Here is a 19,315-nt window from a genome sequence, read left to right as displayed (position 1 = left end):
TACAGCAAAGCGAATCAGTTATACATCTACTTAAGTCACTTTTGGAATGAATACAACGATGTATGTGACACAGGGATGAAAAATTAATTGTCATTCTTATTGTGAATCTGACGAAGTGTTCATAATTAGGGATACCTGTGGTATTGACACTTGCCCATTAATTCAGGATGTTCTCGTATTGAGAATTCTCTGGGCAAGCAAGGATTCTCTATTAAAGGAAGAAAAGCAAGATCCTTTAAAGTAGTATTAGTGTGAGTAGAATCTCATTTTGCTGGATAAAACCATTACAGTTACAGTTATAAGAGGATTGTCTGAACATTTTGGCGTGTAGCCCGTAACCGCTCTGCTTTGCTAATAATAAGCAATACTGCTTGCAGAAATGTTTCTTTAACTAATGCATTTCCTAAGTGGTTTCCTGTTGACTTCTCTTTTTCTTCCTTGCCCCTAGCTTCGAATATTCAGCAAACCTCAATCCTGACCTCTACTCTTTCTTTATTCTCTTAGAAGCTCCTTGAGAGGGGCTTCCCTGGTGGCTCAGTGGTTAAGCATCCGCCTGCCAATGCAGGGGACATGGGTTCGAGCCCTGGTCTGGGAAGACCCCACATGCCACGGAGCAACTAAGCCCCTGCGCCACAACTACTGAGCCTGTGCCTTAGAACCCGCGAGCCACAACTACTGAAGCCCGCATGCCTAGAGCCTGTGCTCCGCGACAAGAGAAGCCACCGCAATGAGAAGCCCGCGCACCGCAACAAAGAGTAGCCCCCGCTCGCCACAACTAGAGAAAGCCCGCATGCAGCAACCAAGACCCAACACAGACAAAAATAAAAGAATTTAGAAATAAATTTAAAAAAACAAAAAGGAAGCTCCTTGAGAGCAGAAAACTTGTCTGTCAGCCAGTGGGTAAACCAGTGTCAGATACTTATTAGACATTATCTTTCACTATCAGTTCTAAGCTGGTAATTCTCAAAAACCACATCTTTAGTTCCGTGTTCCTGTCCATGATATATTGTTGTTCTTTCCACTGAAAATTATGTCCATGAAAAAAGCACTTTACTCCAGCTCATAACTCAATCAGGAGTGAGTTCTTCCTGAAAATAACCAATGTACATACTTCAGTGTACAGCCAGAGTGTTTTATGTGTACTTCCCATTTTATCATACAGAATCCTGAAAAGTCACGTACTCAAGGGTAATGACTAAATAAAATAAATAATTTTGACTGCTTCTTCGAGGACATTCTTAAGTGACTTGTAAGTGAAACTGGCTTTTTTTTTTCCTGTGAGTACACGGAGGTGAAGAAGAATATAATGACTGCTAGTAAAGCTGGTGCCGCGGCCTTGACTTCATGCCAAGGGGCCAACAGTTTTACCCACCATTGCCTTTGCACCATCAGGGCAGAAGTCAACACGGTGAAAAAGCAAAGGAAGTCTTACTATTATTATGAAGAGACTTTTGACCTTACAAGACCCTTCCAGGGGGTCCATGGACCATACTTTGAGAACCACTGCCCGAGGCCTTCAGGATGTCATGGCAAACAAGACAACAACATCACTGCCCCTGTGGAGCTTAAGTTCCAGTGATGGAAGACGATCGACAAGTAGAGAAGTAAACGGGTGACTTCAGAGCATGATCGACTCTGTGAAGAGCATAAACAAGGAGAATGTAGGGGACTTCCCTGGCGGTCCAGTGGTTAGGACTCTGCGCTTCCACTGCAGGGGAGCACGGGTTCGATCCCTTGTTGGGAAACTAAGATCCCGCATGCTGTGCAGTACAGCCAAATTAAAAAAAAAAAAAAGGAGAATGTGATAGTCTCGAGGGATAGAGGAGGGGCTGCTTTTAAGAAGGCCCCTCTGAGGAGGTGACATCTGAGCCCAGAACTCAAGGATGAAAGGGGGTCTGCCATGCACAAGACTGGGGAAGAGGTTTCTAAGATGATACAGCAAGGGCCAAAGTTCTGAGGCAGGAAAGAGCTTAGCATTTGAGAGAGACAAGAAAGAAGGCAGTCAGGACTGGATAACAGCACTATTTTCTATGGCCCTTAAAATTCCTTTAGGGGGGATTCCCATGTTATTTTCATAAACAATAATAACAGTATATGTATTAACTTATTTAATCCTTGCAGTAATCCTGTTATCCCCATTCTATAGATGAGGAAACTGAGGCATGCAGAGAATGGGAGAGTTGGTGTCAGAGCTAGAACACCAGGCAGTATGGCCATGGAACCTATACTTGTAATCTTTAGAGCCTCTTTTTTAGAAAACAATCACTCAATAGGTAAAACTTTCTTGTTAGTGCACATAAATGCATAGTGTGTGTGTGTGTGTGTGTGTGTGTGTGTGTGTGTGTGTGTGTGTGTAGTATATCTGATGTATCCCTCTTTACTTTGGGTCTGGAGAACTAGAAGTTATCAAGTCACAGACAGGAATCTATCATTTGAGGAAGGAACAGTAGCCATCAGCTCAGTGAAAGGAGTTTCTCTGAACAATTCTCCTAAAAATTTCTCTCTCGGACTTCCCCGATGACGCAGTGGTTAAGAATCCTCCTGCCAATGCAGAGGACACGGGTTCGAGCCCTGGTCCGGGAAGATCCCACATGCCGCGGAGCAACTAAGCCCATGCACCACAACTACTGAGCCTCCACTCTAGAGCCTGCGAGCCACAATTACCGAGCCCGCGTGCCTAGAGAGCCCGTGCTCCGCGACAAGAGAAGCCACCGCAATGAGAAGCCCGCACACCGCAAAAGAGCAGCCCCTGCTCACCGCAACTAGAGAGAGCCGGTGCCCAGCAACAAAGTCCCAACGCAGCCAAAAATAAATTTATTAAAAAAATTTTTTTCTCTCTCAATGTGAGCAGTCCGAGATACATTGATTCTTTATGAAGCTTTTGTTTTATTCTAAATGCGATATAAACAAAGAGCAGTGAGCTTTGAAGCTGAGCAGTCTACTCAGCACAAGTTCCTCTGTGCAGATTGGTTGTTGAGTGACTAGTCTAACCTCCGTGGTGGTCTGATAGGGAGGTTACAAAAGGATGGTGTCCTACTGCCAAATCTATGCAGAGAAGCAGGAAGGTTGTAATTCCCTTCCTAGGAGCAAACCTGGCCTGAGATACCCCTCCACTCCCTCACCTCCACCCCAGCCCTCAGTAAGGGGACCTAACTGTCAGCTTTGATGGGAGAGGGCAACCTTCCTGGAAACAAGGGCAGTGAGACCACCCATGGCACATTCTTGAGATGTTGGTGCTGACCCGTGGCATCTCTCTAATCCTCTCTTTGTGGAATCTTCTCTGCTTTGCTTCTTCTCAGTTCATCGCCACCCCAATCTGCAGGCACTGGGCGAAGGGTGGAACCTGGCTCCAAAAGTCGCTGTCACTTGAAATCAGACTTACTCCCTGGTTGTGGGCACTCTGTCCTCTGGATTGCAACAGAACCGTGTTTCTTATAAGAGGCCAACCCCAGTCCAGGGTTTCACCATCTGTACCTTAGCCTGAATAGTAGACTCTGGCTTCAACTCACCAAGGAGCCCTGCTCTGGGCTTCTGGAAATTATGTGACTAAATCAAGGTGTGACACTGTGCCTAGTCTCTCCTGACAATAAAGAAAATACAACATGTGCTTGATTAATTTTCTACCTCTGACTTTTGTAATATGTAGACTATAAGCTCCACGAGGGCAAGGTCTTGTCTGTTTCTGCTCACTTTTGTACCCCCAGCCCTGGCACAATGCCTGGCACGCCCTGTTCATTGATTATTCATTTAATGACTGAATGACTAAATGAGTGGTTTCACCGGACACATGGAAATAGACATTTGAATGTAGTAGAAAATTTATTCATCCACTTGGTCTTTTATTCACTATTCCACAAATATTTATTGAGCACTGATTATGGCAGACACTCTGTTAGATGCTAGGAATGCAAAATCCATGGGTGAAGCAATCCAACCAAGGGGACTTTCCCAACTAGGCAGACTCAAAGAAATCGTCCTTTATTCAGTGGGTAGCGTGAGTCAAGAGTCCTTTGCATGCAGCACACTGTGCAGAGCTGTCAATCTAAAGGCCAGAGAACATAGCCCTATGCAAAATACTAAACTGTGTGCAGTGACACATATATGAAGAAGAAAATATTAACATGTCCCCAAATGCTGCAGCTCTCTGAGTAATCAAGTGATCATTACTCATGGTGTCTGTCAGAGTTTCTTTCTGTCTCCTGCAAAGCTCTCCCCACCCTCTGCTTAGACAGCTTCCCCTAATGCAGATCTCAGGAAGGCTGTGTCTACATCTACATCCAGATGCCCCTCTGTTAGTCTCTCTTTTAAGAACCCATTTCTTTTCCTTCCAAATCTTCATCCCAATTTGCAATTATATATTTACTTGTTTGTTTCTAGCCTTTCTCCTTCACTGCCCTGCAAGCTCCAAAAAGGTAGGGACTTTGTATGTTTTGATCAGGCTGTCTTTCAGACATCTTGCACTGTATAAATATTTGTTTTAAAAAAATGAGTTAAGGACCACAGCCAAATTCCTGCTTCAAATATTTTGATGCCTGGCTGAGAGGGCTGCAGTGGCAATGCAAGAGACTCCTGACACAGCTGGTCATGGTCGCTTTCCTTTCCACATTATTGCTAAATGGCTATGCCGGACACAGTTCTGATCTAGATCCTACTTTCCTTTTTATTTTTTTAACCTTATTTATTTATTTTTAATTGTGATAAGGACTCTACTTTTTTTTAAATTGGTGTTTAAATTTTAAGGGACTTGTTTCCACAATTGAAGTCATATTGGCTTTACTGAAATTTTAGAAATAAATGTTTTTAAACATCCACTGATGTAGAAACGTATCACAAATCAAGTAGATGGATACCATGGAAGATGACATAAGTGGAGCCATTTAAAATAGATCTGGAGCAGGTATTCCAGAGGAACTGCCTTGCATGTCCTGTTTTTCTGACTTCTGAACTGGACCAAACTGCCAACAATCCAAGAAGTCAGCAAAGAAACGAGAATATTCTGCCGAAAGGACCAGGACATATCAATGGACTTTGACCTAGAGACCACCAGCTTTTCCTCATCTTTTACCAATGAACACTTCACCTGATCGATTACCTCATCTTACACCAACGAACTCCTCTTAAAAAACAACTTACCTCATCTTCCTCTCTTTTCCCCATAAAAACCCTGAGCCCTTCTCCAGCAATCAAGACCCTATTTGGGTTTCTGTCTAAATCTGGGTACCCCAAATTGCAATTCTTTGATCCCGAATAGACGCTTTGCCTCTTGAACTGGATTCCTATTTCTTTAGGTTTACAATACTCTTTCTTTATAAATTTTATCGGAGTGTAGTTGATTTACAAGGTTGTGTTAGTTTCAGTTGTACAGCAAAGTGATTCAGTTCTACACATACATATCTTCATTCTTTTTCAGATTCTTTTCCCACATAGGTCATTACAGAGTACTGAGCAGAGTTCCCTGTGCTATGCAGTGGGTCCTCGTGGGTTATGTGTCTTGTATATAGTAGTGTGCGTGTGTTCATCCCCAGCTCCTGATTTATCACCCCACAACGTTTTCCCCTTTGGTAACCGTTAAGTTTGTTTTCTGTGTCTGTGAGTCTGTTTCTGTTTTGTAAATAAGTTCATTTGTATCTTTTTTAAAAAAATTAGATTCCACATATGAGTGGTATCATATGATGTATGTCTTTCTCTGTCTGACTTACTTCACTTAGTATGATCATCTCTAGGTCCATCCCTGTTGCTGTAAATGGCATCATTTCATTCTTGTTTCATGGCTGAGTAATATTCCATTGTATACGGATATATGTACCACATCTTTATCCATTCATCTGTTGATGGACACTTAGGTTGCTTCCATGTCTTGGCTATTGTAAATAGTGCTGCAAGGAACATTGTGGTGCATATATCTTTTCGAATTATGGTTTTCTCTGGATACATGTCCAGGAGTGGGCTTGCTACTATTTTTAGTTTTTTAAGGAACCTCCATTCTGTTCTCCATAGTGGTTGTACCAATTTACATTACCAACAACAGTGCAGGAGGGTTCCATTTTCTCCACACCCTCTCCAGCACTTATTGTTTGGAAAGTTTTCAGTGATGGAATACTCTGTTAAATAGATATCCATTGGTCTATCTTGTATTTTGTTTTTTTTGTTTTGGGTTTTTTTTTAACTTGCTTTTATTTTTTATTTTTATTGAGATATAATTGACATATAAAACTGTGTCAGTTTAAGGTACAACATGTGATTTGATACATATATTGCAGTATGATTGCCACCATAGCATTAGCTAATACCTCCATCACCTCACATAATCATCATTTCTTTTTCGTGGTGAGAACATTTATGATCCAGTCTCTTAGCAGCTTTGAAATATATACTACAATATTGTTAACTATAATCACAGTGCTGTGCATTAGATCCCCGGAACCTACTCATCTTCTAACTGCAGGTTTTTACCCTTTGACCAACATCTCCCTAATCCCCCTACCCCAGCCCTACTTTAAAAAATAGTCAGAAATGTACTTTTTGAAATTACTCTATCAATTTTTGTTCCTATTTTTATTTATTTTTTTATTTATTTAATTTTGGCTACGTTGGGTCTTCGTTGTTGTGCGCGAGCTTTCTCTAGTTGCGGCGAGCAGGGGCTTCTCTTCTTTGTGGTGCGCTGGCTTCTCATTGTGGTGGCTTCTCTTGTTGCCAAGCACGGGCTCTAGGCGCACGGGCTTCAGTAGTTGTGGCTCATGGGCTTAGTTGCTCCGCGGCATGTGGGATCTTCCCAGACCAGGGATCGAACCTGTGTCCCCTGCACTGGCAGGCAGATTCTTAACTACTGTGCCACCAGCGAAGTCCCTGTTCCTATTTTTGTGTGACGTATTAATTTTATGTCTCTAAATAACTTAAAAGTGATGAGGACACTTTAAGTAAGGTGATGAAAGATAGAAAACAGCCTGACCAAGATTTTTAAAAGAAATGACAGCCTCTAAGGTCGAAAACAAAACCACGGTTAGATTGTAGCATTTTCTGGTAGTTAGAGGGAGCCATTGCTACCGTTGGTTTTCTAAACCTTAAACTTATTTATAGAGAAACTTCCTCTTCTGTCATCTTAAAACTAAAGCCTCTTCAAAGTTTTAAAGTTTAGTTCAGTGAATTCCCTTAAAGGGGGAAAATCCTAAGAGGAAGAAAGAAATAAAGTAAGTAGTCAACTGATTTCTTTTTCAACGTTCAGAAATGCTGCTTATTAGAATTTGAATTCATTCTCAGACTTTTCAAAGAGATTTGAAGGGCCCTGCTGTGTTTATTAACAACACAACGACCAGTTAGAAAACTAGGGAGGGAACCGTTGAAAAGGAAGGAATGACTAACGTCAGAGGGTCAGAGCCCTAGAATCCTGATGATTTAGCAAGTCTCAACATGTGGATTTTCCCTTTAAAGAAACATTCTGTGCTGATTTCTCATTTTGGCTCCAGTAATTACTCCTCAGCCTGTAATTATGCTTGCTCTTTCATTTCCTCCTCTAATGATAAAGGAAGCTGTAGTTGCTCAATGTTTGAACCGAAAACATCAGACAGGGCAACTACACAAGAAAGTGGGCAAGTACAAGCAGGGCACATGGTGGCAGGAGTCAGGCCCTCTCATGTCTCCATCATTTTCCTTTCTCACTTTTGCTCTTTTTGTCTCCATTTCCTATCGTATTACATTTTTGTCTTAACCTTTTCCATCTTTTTTCCTTCTAAGACACCTCTGCCTTAAACCCACAAGTTAAAGCGCACTTCTGCTTCGACTCAGGAATTTTTTTTTTTTTTTTTTCTCTTGGCCGGTCGAGTGGCATGTGGGATCTTAGTTCCTTGACCAGGGATTGAACCCACGCCCCCTGCATTGGAAGCATGGAGTCTTAACCACTGGACCGCCAGGGAAGTCCCATCAACTCAGGAATTTTAATACAAACAAACAAGACTCCAGCAATCATTGTAATATAATGTAAAGTGAATTCCTTTTTCTATAAACACCATACAAGTTTTTTTAACTGATGAAAATAGTTCTGAAATGAAAAGGTAAATGGAAATTTTCAACATATAAAATTGGCAAACATTTTGTTTTCATTTTCACAGAGACCTAGAACTCCATATCTTTCCAAATTTACTAATCAAGGGTATGGGAAAACAAGTACCCTCTTATAGCGCTCATAAAACTGTAAATTGACATAGCCTTTCTTTGGCCCAAAGAATCCACTTGCAGGAAGTTAAGATGTGCACAAGGATTTTTGTCTAGGGAAGTTTATCACAGAACTATTGATAATAGCAAAAAACTGGAAAGCACCTAAATGTCCAACGGTTCTTGGTCCGCTAATCTGTGTGATTCCCCAGTCTTCTGGGAAGGCCTGGAGTTTTTAACTTTGTACTTGACACATGAACCTAAGCTGAATGAGTGGGACCCTGGAGGTCCATGGTCCTCTCCAGTTAAGGACTGCTAGTCTTCTCTCATTTCTGAGTGCAGATAGCTTGGTTTCCCCACTGTGTTCAATCTGCTGCTTAGAACTTCAACTACTTGCAATTGCAGTTCCCTCTACCTTCCACTCTGGTTAAATACAAGAACTGTGGTGGTTTTTGTTTTTTTAATTGTATTCCCCAGAGCGTAGCACCGTGGTTAATGGGTACTTAGTTAATTTTTATTGTATGAGTGAGTAAATGAATGAGGTATTTGCCGTCTGCCTTGAATGTGATGAGCTCTACTTCAATCTGCAGGCCTGTATTCTACTGCAGAAAGAAATCATTTACACGGTAATACTAGGGGGGGAAACGACTATGAGTCATAGCATTTCAGCTGTTAACCTAGCCAAACAACAGTGATGGTTTTAGCCATCCATTCATTCAAAAAATGTACTGAGTATTTTCTATATACCAGGCACTATGCAAGCACTGGAGATAAAACCACAGAATTAGAATTCCAGAAAACTGTATGGCTTGACCTGTTTAAACTACACGATTAAAGTCTCTTAAAGGACTGATTTGTACAACAGAGTATCAATTTTTCAGTTCAGAAAGATAGATTTACTCATTTCTTCTTTATGGGCATCCCCTCCTTTTGCATCAAGGTACCTATGAAACTGGATAAGCTAGTTGAAAGTTTAATGGGCATATAATCAGAGAGAAAGGAGTAGACTAATGTAGAAAGCTATTTCTTTCAAACTATGGAAAGGCCTGGAAAATTTTATGTATTTCTCTAGTGAATTGATCAAATTCTTACTATTTGTTTCTCCTTTTTATATGCTTCCTGTATATAAATGTAACCCTCCTTTACTATATAGAGTTGGCCTTCCGTATTCACAGGTTCTGCATCCGGGGATTCAACCAACCTCAGATGGAAAATATTCGGGGAAAAAAATTCCAGAAAGTTCCAAGCAGCAAAACTTGAATTTGCCGTGCCCTGGCAACTTTTTACATAGCAATCAGATTGTATGTACAACTGTTTACACATAGTTGATATTGTATTAAGTATTACAAGTAATATAGAGATGATTTAAAGTTATGTGGGAGGATGCACATAGATAATATGCAAATACAGAATTTTATATAAGGGACTTGAGCATCCATGGAATTTGGTGTGGGGCTGTCCTGGAACCCATCCCCCGTGGATTCCAAGGGACAACTGTATTATTCCAGAGAGGCTCTGAAATAACTAAGTTACTATTCTCATTTTAAGGATACATCCTGCTCTCTTAAATAAGTCTGGTGTATTTGCCTAGTTTCAGCAGTCGACATGTAAGCCTTTTCATAGTGTGGGTTATGCCTGCAGATGGCTATTTCACCCAAGTTAGAGTGGTATGTACAATAAAGATGGAGTCAGTTTCAGTGGGGAAGTTCTAACAACTCAGTAAATGGCTTTGGGACAGTTGATCATTTGTTTTGCTAAAGTTAGGTTCTCTACCTAACACCATTCATGAAAATAAATTCTAGAGGGACTAAAGACCCAAATGTAAAGAAACAAAACCGTAAATATATCAGAAGAAAACGTAGGAGAATATGTTTATGGCTGGGAAGCTAGAAGTCGTTTTAAACTAGGCCCTAAATGCAAAAGACGTAAAGGAATAAATTGATATGTTTGAGTGCATCAAGACGGATAAAGTTGAACAGCATGTAAAAGTTCTCTACTACAAAAGGCATCATAAGCCTTCAATAATATGTCCAATATGTTTAAGTGTAGTTCAGAGACAAGCAACAGATTAGGAGATAATATTTGCCATACATATAATGCAGAAAAGATTAGTTTTTAGATCCATAAGACACACCTACAAAAATGGAAAACTCAAATAAACCAATGGGAACATGGAAAAAAATCATAGGATAAGTTATTTATAGAAAAATAAATACAATTGGCCAACAGACATATAAAAAGAAGCTGAATGTCACCAATTATCAAAACAATTTGATTATATTTAGAATATTGAGATAATTTTCAACCATTATACTGTCAAAAATTAAAGCCATTAATAAAACGGGTTGACATGGGTGTGAAAAGACATACATACACACTGCTAATGGGAATATAAAACTGACAGAGCCATGTTGCACAGGGAAATTTGGCAATATTGAATAAAATAAAAATATACATATGCTGTGAGCCAGCCATTCCAGATATTAGTCTCTACTTTTGAAAAACACTGGCACTTGTGCACAAGAAAACATGTACAAGCATGTCCATTGCAGAGTTCCTCATAGGGAGAAACAGGAAACACTGAATCATGAATAGAAGAATGGCTTATAATGTGTACACTCAAACTGTGTATGTGGTGGTTTGAGTTAAAGAGTATGGTAGGTCTGCGCCAACCTGGATAGCTCTCCACAGCATGCAGTTGGGTAAAAAAGCAAGTTACAGATATATTTCTATGAGGGACGGGAGTGTGGGTGGGACTTGACGGGGATTTGATCTTATCTATAATGATGCCCCCTTTTTTAACAAAGATAATTTGTGTATTACTTATTTTAATTTTATTTTTCAAAATTTAGTCTGTTTTCTGATTAATAACTGCTGTAGATGAAATATGTATACTCCCTTCAAACACTTAGAGATGCTGCATAAAACAAAATTTAAATACATATAAATATAAATTTAAATACACACAAGTACATATATAGCATAACTTGAAATCAAGAAAGAGATGTTTTCTTTTGTACCAGAAATAAACAGGGAGCCCCCAAATCTAAGCAGTGAGTAAGTGATAAAGCCAAGGGGCTCACAGAGCAAGGGAATAGGGTTAGACTTTATTAGTAGGGTTGGGGCTATAAGCTCTAGATTGTGGCATCAGAAACTAACAGACTGTGGAATAACCAGGTGGTCAAAGGACATCAGCCAGCTGGAAAGCAACAGATGTGAGCAGAATTGACAGAACAACACGTGCCAGGACCACCTCCACTCCCACTCCAATACTAGAATACCAACTTAGAAAAGCAAGGGATGAGGGAGATCTAAAAGAAAGATGAGCATTTCTATTTATGTACCTACCTACCTATTTATTTTTTAAAACCAGACTATTTATTGCATGACTAATCATTGAAATTCTTAGGATAAACTGTTAAATACCACAAGCTCCTATGAACATTTCTATTTAAAAGAGACTGGACAACGCAGCAACATGGATGGAACTAGAGATTATCGTATTAAGTGAAGTAAGTCAGACAAAGACAAATATCATATGATATCGCTTATATGTGGAATCTAAAAAATATATATATATAAATGAACTTATATACAAAACAGAAATAGACCCACAGACATAGAAAACAAACTTACGGTTACCAAAGGGGAAATGGGGGAGGATAAATGAGGAGTTTGGGATTACACACTACTATATATAAAAGAGATAAGGAACAAGGACCTACTGTATAGCACAGGGAACCATACTCAATATTTTGTAATAACCTATAAGGGAAAAGAATATGAAAAAAAGATATATATGTATGTGTAACTGAATTACTTTTGCTGCACACCTGAAACTAACACAACATTGTAAATCAACTATACTTCAAGAATAAAAAAAATAATTATGACTTACCTTTAAAAATAGTAAAATAAAAGAGACTGGACACTGTTCAAATGATTTAAATAACCAGATTTAAATAATATTGGACATTTAATTAATTTTCCTATTAAATTCCAAGTACAGCCTCAGAAATAATTGTAGGCAAAATTAAAGTGTTATTTTTTATTTGCCTGTCTGAGCTGGGGTGAGTTAAATTTTCAACCTCATTAGTTATATAATAATCCATTGCAATATTGTTTACAGATCTATTTCCCTCATCCTTTCAGTGCCGTCTATGGTCACAGCCAATTAGAGCTGGTAAGGCAGTTGTCCTGTTTGCTCCAGCCAATGAGAGTAAGTGTACTATGCTGCCAAGACTCTCAGCCAATGAGTATCCTGAGCTATCCTCTGTTGAGCATGTACTGCAAGGTGGGTCATTCGTGCTTTTTTGGTTTAACTTTCTGCTGTTTATTTTGGGTTCTAGGGAACAGTTTGACCCAAAATGTCTGACATAATCTGTGTAAGTGATAGTGTTGGCTCACAATCAAGAAACAGAAAATATCATGGCATTAAAAAAAAAGAAGCCCACAAGTGTTAGGGTGACCTGAATTAGGAGCTAGACAAATAGAAGTTGGCTTCCCCTTCTAGGTTTGGCCACATGAGGAAAAACTTGAAGGTCCATGTGCCTATGAGGCAGTTCCTCTTCATGGAGAAGGCACAGTGTCTTTTTAACCACTTTGAGCATCAACAGTGGAATCATCTGGAGCCAGTTGTAGATGCTAGACAACAGCAAACACCTCAGCAACCAGCAACAGTTTAAAGTGAGTAGTCAAGCAGAGACTGCTGACCTCCAGGGCAGGAATTCTCTGACCCACTCAAGGCATCCACTGAGCATGGCAACCAGCACCCCAACTTGCCCTGGGAGGATGATTTTAATGCCATCAAGGACTACTTCACAGTCCTGCAAGGCAGTACTACTTTCGTGAGATTTTAATTTGAAATCCGTGTGGACCTGTCATTCAAAGACACTTATCTCTGCCTAAGCCAGATTTTTCAGTTCTGAGTTGTACCATAATTTTTCACTCAATACAAAATACAGTAGTCATAATTCTGAGTGGTAAGTCTCGGAAACTAACTATATTAGTTTGCTATGGCTGTCTTAGCAAAGTGCCACAAATTAGATGGTCTCAGCACAACAGAAATTTATTGTCTCAGGGTTCTGGAGGCCAGATCTGAAATCAAGTTGTCAGCAGGGCCATGATTATGTTACATCGCATGGCAAAAGGGAGATTGTCTGGGTTGGCCAATTCTAATCATAGGAGCCTTTTTTTTTTTAAATTTTATTTTATTTTTGGCTGCGTTGGGTTGCTGTGCGTGGGCTTTCTCTAGTTGCGGCGAGTGGGGGCTACTCTTTGTTGTGGTGCTCAGGTTTCTCACTGCAGTGGCTTCTCTTGTTGCCGAGCACAGGCTCTAGGCGCGCGGTCTTCAGTAGTTGCGGCACGTGGGCTCAGTAGTTGTGGCTCGTGGGTTCTAGAGCGCAGGCTCAGTAGTTGTGGTGCATGAGCTTAGTTGCTCCGCGGCATGTGGCATCTTCCTGGACCAGGGATTGAACCCATGTCCCCTGCATTGGCAGGCAGATTCTTAACCACTGTGCCACCAGGGAAGTCCCATAGGGGCCTGTAAGCTCAGAGTTTTCTCTGGCTGGTAGCAGAGGGGTGAGTCAGAGATTCAAAGTACAGGCATACCTTGGAAACATGGTGGGTTCAGTTCCAGAGCACTGCAGAAAAGTGAATATTGCATTAAAATGAGTCGCATAAATGTTTTAGTTTTCCACTGAGTATAAACATTATGTTTACACTATACTGTAGAGTATTGTGTGCAGTAGCATTATGTCTAAAAAATCAATGTACAAACCTTAATTTAAAAATACTTTATTCCTAAAAACTGCTAACCATCATGTAAGACTTAAGTGACTTGTAGTCTTTTTGCTGGTGGAGGGTCTTGACTCGATGTTGATGGCTGCTGACGGGTAAGGTTGCTGAAGGTTAGGATGGCTGTGGCAGTTTCTTAAAATACGCCCACAGTGAGGTTTACCACATTGCTGACTCTTCTCTTCATGAACGATTTCTCTGCAGCACACAATGCTGTTTGATAGCATTTTCTAAATCCTTTGTTGTCATTTCAATGATCTTCACAGCATCTTCATTCCATCTCAAGAAACCACTCTCTGTTGATCCGTAAGAAGCAACTCCTCATCTGTTCAAGTTTTAGCATGAGACTGCAGCAATGCAGTCACATCTTCGGGCTCCCACTTCTAATTCCAGTTCTCTTGCTTTTTCCACCACATCTGCAGTTACTTCTTCCACTGAAGTCTTGAACCCCTCAAGGTCATCCATGAGAGCTGGAATCAACTTCTTTCAAACTCCTGTTAATTTTGGTATTTTGACCTTATCTCATGAATCATGAATGTTCTTAATGGCATCTAGAATGGCGAATTCTTTCCAAAAGATTTTCAATTGGCTTTGCCCAGATTCATTGTGAGGAATCACTATCTATAGCAGCTAAAGCCTTATGAAATGTAGTTCTTAAATAATAAGACTTGAAAGTCAAAATGACTCCTTGATCCATGGACTGCAGAATGGATGTTGGGTTAGCAGGCATGAAAACAACATGAATCTCCTTGTACATCTCCATCAGAGCTCTTCGGTGATGAAGTGCATTGTCAGTGAGTGATAATGTTTGGAAAGGAATCTTTTTTTCTGAGCAGCAGGTCTCAGCAGTGGGCTTAAAATATTCAGTAAACCGTGTTGTAAACAAATGTGCTGTCATCCAGGCACTGTTGTTCCATTTATAGAGCACAGGCAGAGTAGATTTAGCATAATTCTGAAGGGCCCCAGGATTTTCAGAATGGTAAATAAGCACTGGCTTCAAGTCACCAGCTGCATTAACTCCTAGCAAGAGATTCAGCCTGTCCTTTGAAGCTCTGAAGCCAGGCATTGACTTCTCCTCTTTAGCTATGAAAGTCCTAGATGGCATCTTCTTCCAATAGAAGGCTGTTTCATCTGTACTGAAAATCTGTTGTTTAGTGTAGCCACTTTCATTAATGATCTTAGTTAGATCTTCTAGATAACTTGTTGCAGCATCTACATCAGCACTTGCTGCTTCACCTTGCACTTTGATGTTATGGAGACAGCTTCTTTCCTTTAACCTCAGGAACCAACCTCTGCCAGCCTCAGACTTTTCTCCTGCAACTTCTTTACCTCTCTCAGCCTTCATAGAATTGAAGAGGGTTAGGGCTTTGCTCTGGATTAGTCTTTGGCTTAAGGGAATATTGTGGCCTGGTTTGATCTTCTATCTAGACCACTACAACTTTCTTCATATCAGCAATAAGGCTGTTTTGCTTTCTTATTGTTTGTGTGTTCACTGGAGTAGCACTTTTAATTTCCTTCGAGAACTTTTACTTTGCATTCACAACGTGGCTAACTGATTGGTGCAAGAGGTCTAGCTTTTGGCCTGTCTTGGCTTTTGACACGCCTTCCTCACTAATCTTAATCTTAGCATTTGATTTAAAGTGAGAGATGTGTGACTCTTCCTTTCATTTGAACACTTAGAGGCCATCGTAGGGTTATTAATTGCCCTAATTACAATACTGTTGTGTCCCAGGAAATAGGGAGGCCCAAGGAGAGGGAGAGAGAAAGGAGGATGGCTGGTTGGTGGAGAAGTCAAAACACACACAACATTTATCGATTAAGTTTGCCTTCTTATATGGGTGCGGTTCGTGGCGCCCCAAAACAATGACAATATTAACATCAAAGATTACTGATCACAGGTCACCATAACATATATAATAATAATGAAAAAGTTTGAAATAGTGCCAGAATTACCAAAACATGACACCCAGACATGAAGTGAGCAAATGCTGTGGGAAAAATGGTGCTGATAGACTTGCTCAATGCAGGATTGCCACAAACCTTTGATTTGTAACCAAAAAAAAGGCAACATCTGTGAAATGCAATAAAGCAAAGCACAATAAAATGAGATATGCCCCTATAAGTGCGACTCAAAATACTGTTGCTGCCTTTAAGATGAAGGGAGCCATGTGTCAAGGAATGCAGGCAGCCTCCAGGAAGCAAGAGTGGCCCCCACTATCAGCAAGGAAAAGGGGGCCGCGGTTCTATAATCAACACAATCTGAATATGGGCCCAACTCTGAATGAACTAGAAAGCAGGTTCTTTTCTAGAGCCTCCAGATGAGAGCTCAAGCTGGCCAATCTTGAGTTCGACTTTGTGAGACCTGGAGCACAGAAACCCAGCTGAGTTCACTTGGACTTCTGATACATAGATCTGAGAGCTAATACACTTGTGTTACTTTAAGCCACTCTGTTTGTGGTGATTTGTTACACAGCAATAGAGAACCACTACATTACTCCTTTGGTATTGGGTTGGGAAGGTGGAAGGAGGGGAAAATGACTGCCCTTGAAGTTTGTTTCCCTTATATGAGTTGTACATAATCATGGTTCCTTTATATGAACAATCCCAGCTAAATGATGGAGACATTTCTGTCCCCTTTCTGTTGGTTGTCCTGGATTCCTGTTTAATACCAGTTGGCATCACATCAGTTCCCTCCATGTGGCAGGTGTCCAAAAGCTAGTTCTCCAAAGGGGTCCTATGGCTTGGTCCTGGCGGGAAGTTGGACAGGGGGGATCTGAACGAAGTTCAATTTCTTTTGCCCCAACTGAGCACATTCCACCATACATATCCTACAGTCTTTTGCTGCCAGGGTTCTATTACAAGGCTGTGTCCATCTTAGGGGCTACCAGTAAAACTCCTAACATCCCTGCCATCTTCTTAGGGACCACTGACCTGTGAGAAACTCCTTCAAACTTTCCACAGCAAGGCAGAGGATGCTACTCAAACTCACTATGTCTCTTCTGCCAGTTGAGTGGTTCATCAACTTCCAGACAAGATATGATCACAAGTTTCAGATTTAGTTGGGGGTATGGGATGTTATAAACTCTCTGTTCCTCCAAAAGGTGACCTCTTTTTCATGATCCTCCCTTTAAACTCTCAATGGTAAAGGTTATCAAACTGGCTGAACCTGTATTGCCCCTGTGGGAACCAGAGTCTCAAGTCAGAACTGGGCCTAATTTGAACTTAGTCTTGGAGAACTGAGTAACTATTCTCAACAGGACAATATCCCCACTGAAATCCTCTAAGGACTGTAGCCTCTGGTAACCTCTGAGGACAGGATATCAGTTATGCTCCATATTATCCTGTTGCACAATTCTTGTTACAAATTTAATTCATCAGTGTCTTTAAAAAAGAGACAAAAAGCCCTAAGTAACTAATAACTAAGTAGAGTTTATCTGAGTAAATACAAGCATGATTCAATATTATCAGTTCTATCACTATAATCTTACCATATTAACAGATTAAGGAGAAAAACACTTGATCATCTCCAGATGCATAAAGAAGTATTTGATAAAACTGAACACTTATTCATATATTTTAAAAATTAAAAGACCTGTGAATAGAAGGAAAGTTTTATAGTGTAATAAAGGGCAACTACCTAAAACTTACAGCAAACATCAAACTTTAAAAGCATTTTTTATTGAAGTCCAGCATAAGACAAGGATGCCCACTATCATTGCTACTATTCCCTGAAGTAATAATTTTTATAATGATTTTAAGACAAGAAAATAAGGGAATTCCCTGGCGGTCCAGGGGTTAGGACTCCGTGCTTTCACTGCCCAGGGCCCAGGTTTGATCCCTGGTCGGGGAACTAAGATCTGCAAGCCATGCAGCCTGGCAAAACAAAAAACAACTGCATATATATATATATATATATATATATATATAATATACACACACACACACATATATATACATAAGAAAGGAAGAGACAAATTGATGATTTTTACAGATGGGATTATTATTTACATAGAAAATTCAAAAGCATCTACTGAAAAGCTAGTTATATTTATAAAACAAAATGCAGCAGTGTTGCTGGCTCTAAGATCAAAATACAAAAATCAATAATTGTCCCATATGTCAAAAATAACCAACTAGAAATAAAACAGAAAAAAGATATAATTTATAATAGCAATAAAAATTATAAATTACCTCAGAAAAAATAGCCAAAGATACTAGAGACCTAGGGAGAAAATGATAAAACATTATTAAAGGATGTAAAATGGAGACCTGAAAAGAAAGGAACAATACGATATGTTCTCATTTGGGAAGAATCCAAACTGAAAAGATGTCAATTTAATCTATTAATCCAATGCAATTTGAATCAAAATCCCAGTAAGATTCTTTTTTATGAATTAGACAAACTGATTCTAAAAGTGACATTCAAGAAGAGCCAAAACAATAGTGAAAAAGATAAGGACAGCTTTCCCTGTTAGATATTGAAACTTACCATAAAGATTAATACCCTATGGGCCAGCAATTCCTTTTATGTGTATGTATATATGGTCTATTGTGCTTACTGTTTATAGAGTCAATGTATAAAAACGTGGACTCAGTAGATAAACATCAAGTTGATAATTATGATTGTCTCAAGAGAGGGAGGGGAATGGGATTAGGAATGAGAATAGGGGAATTTCAACTTTTTTTATGTTCCCTTTTTTAAATCTATCCAAAGCAGAAATGACAAATGTGTATTATAGGCAGTGGTTACATTGGATATTAATTGTTTTGTGAATATTTCTACATCCTTGAATCTTGCCAAAATAAACAAAAAGTTAGTTGATTAATTCTCCAAATAGAAATAAAAACCCTGTATTTATAGCCACATTTGCTAGGTTTTTGCTTTTTTTTTTTTTTTTTTTACTTTACATCTTCATTGGAGTATAATTGCTTTACAATGGTGTGTTAGTTTCTGCTTTATAACAAAGTGAATCAGTTATACATATACATATGTTCCCATCTCTTCCCTCTTGCGTCTCCCTCCCTCCGAGCCTCCCTATCCCACCCTTCTAGGTGGTCACAAAGCACAGAGCTGATCTCCCTGTGCTATGCGGCTGCTTCCCACTAGCTATTTATTTTTCGTTTGGTAGTGTATATATGTCCATGCCACTCTCTCGCTTTGTCACAGCTTACCCTTCCCCCTCCCCATATCCTCAAGTCCATTCTCTAGTAGGTCTGTGTCTTTTGGGTTTTTGCTTTTTAAATGACACTATCTCCAGATGTCTGCAAATACATGAGGAATTTGAACTAATTCTGTAATTTTAGATGGTCTCATAAATATTGCAAAACTTTTAGCATTCTAAACATTGTTTCTGAGATAAATCTTGTTTAT

General features: G+C 39.8%; 1 protein-coding gene across 3 annotated transcripts in view; it reads left to right on the top strand.

Annotated features, from left to right (window-relative positions):
* SLC35E3 (solute carrier family 35 member E3) overlaps positions 1 to 3,609 on the top strand; it is a 31,306-nt gene extending 27,697 nt beyond the window's left edge. The window contains exon 4 of one of the 3 annotated variants that reach the window (XM_073788404.1): positions 3,300 to 3,609. In XM_073788404.1, the coding sequence (XP_073644505.1) occupies positions 3,300 to 3,479 (180 nt within the window). In that variant the 3' untranslated portion in view covers positions 3,480 to 3,609. The other 2 variants (XM_073788406.1, XM_073788405.1) reach the window with 2 other exon arrangements.
* The last annotated feature ends 15,706 nt before the right edge of the window (positions 3,610 to 19,315 follow it).

This window comes from Tursiops truncatus, chromosome 11 (genome assembly GCF_011762595.2).
Source record: "Tursiops truncatus isolate mTurTru1 chromosome 11, mTurTru1.mat.Y, whole genome shotgun sequence".
NCBI lineage: Eukaryota > Metazoa > Chordata > Mammalia > Artiodactyla > Delphinidae > Tursiops > Tursiops truncatus.
The sequence above is the reverse complement of the archived record's forward strand: the minus strand, read 5'-3'. Positions and strand labels throughout refer to the sequence as shown.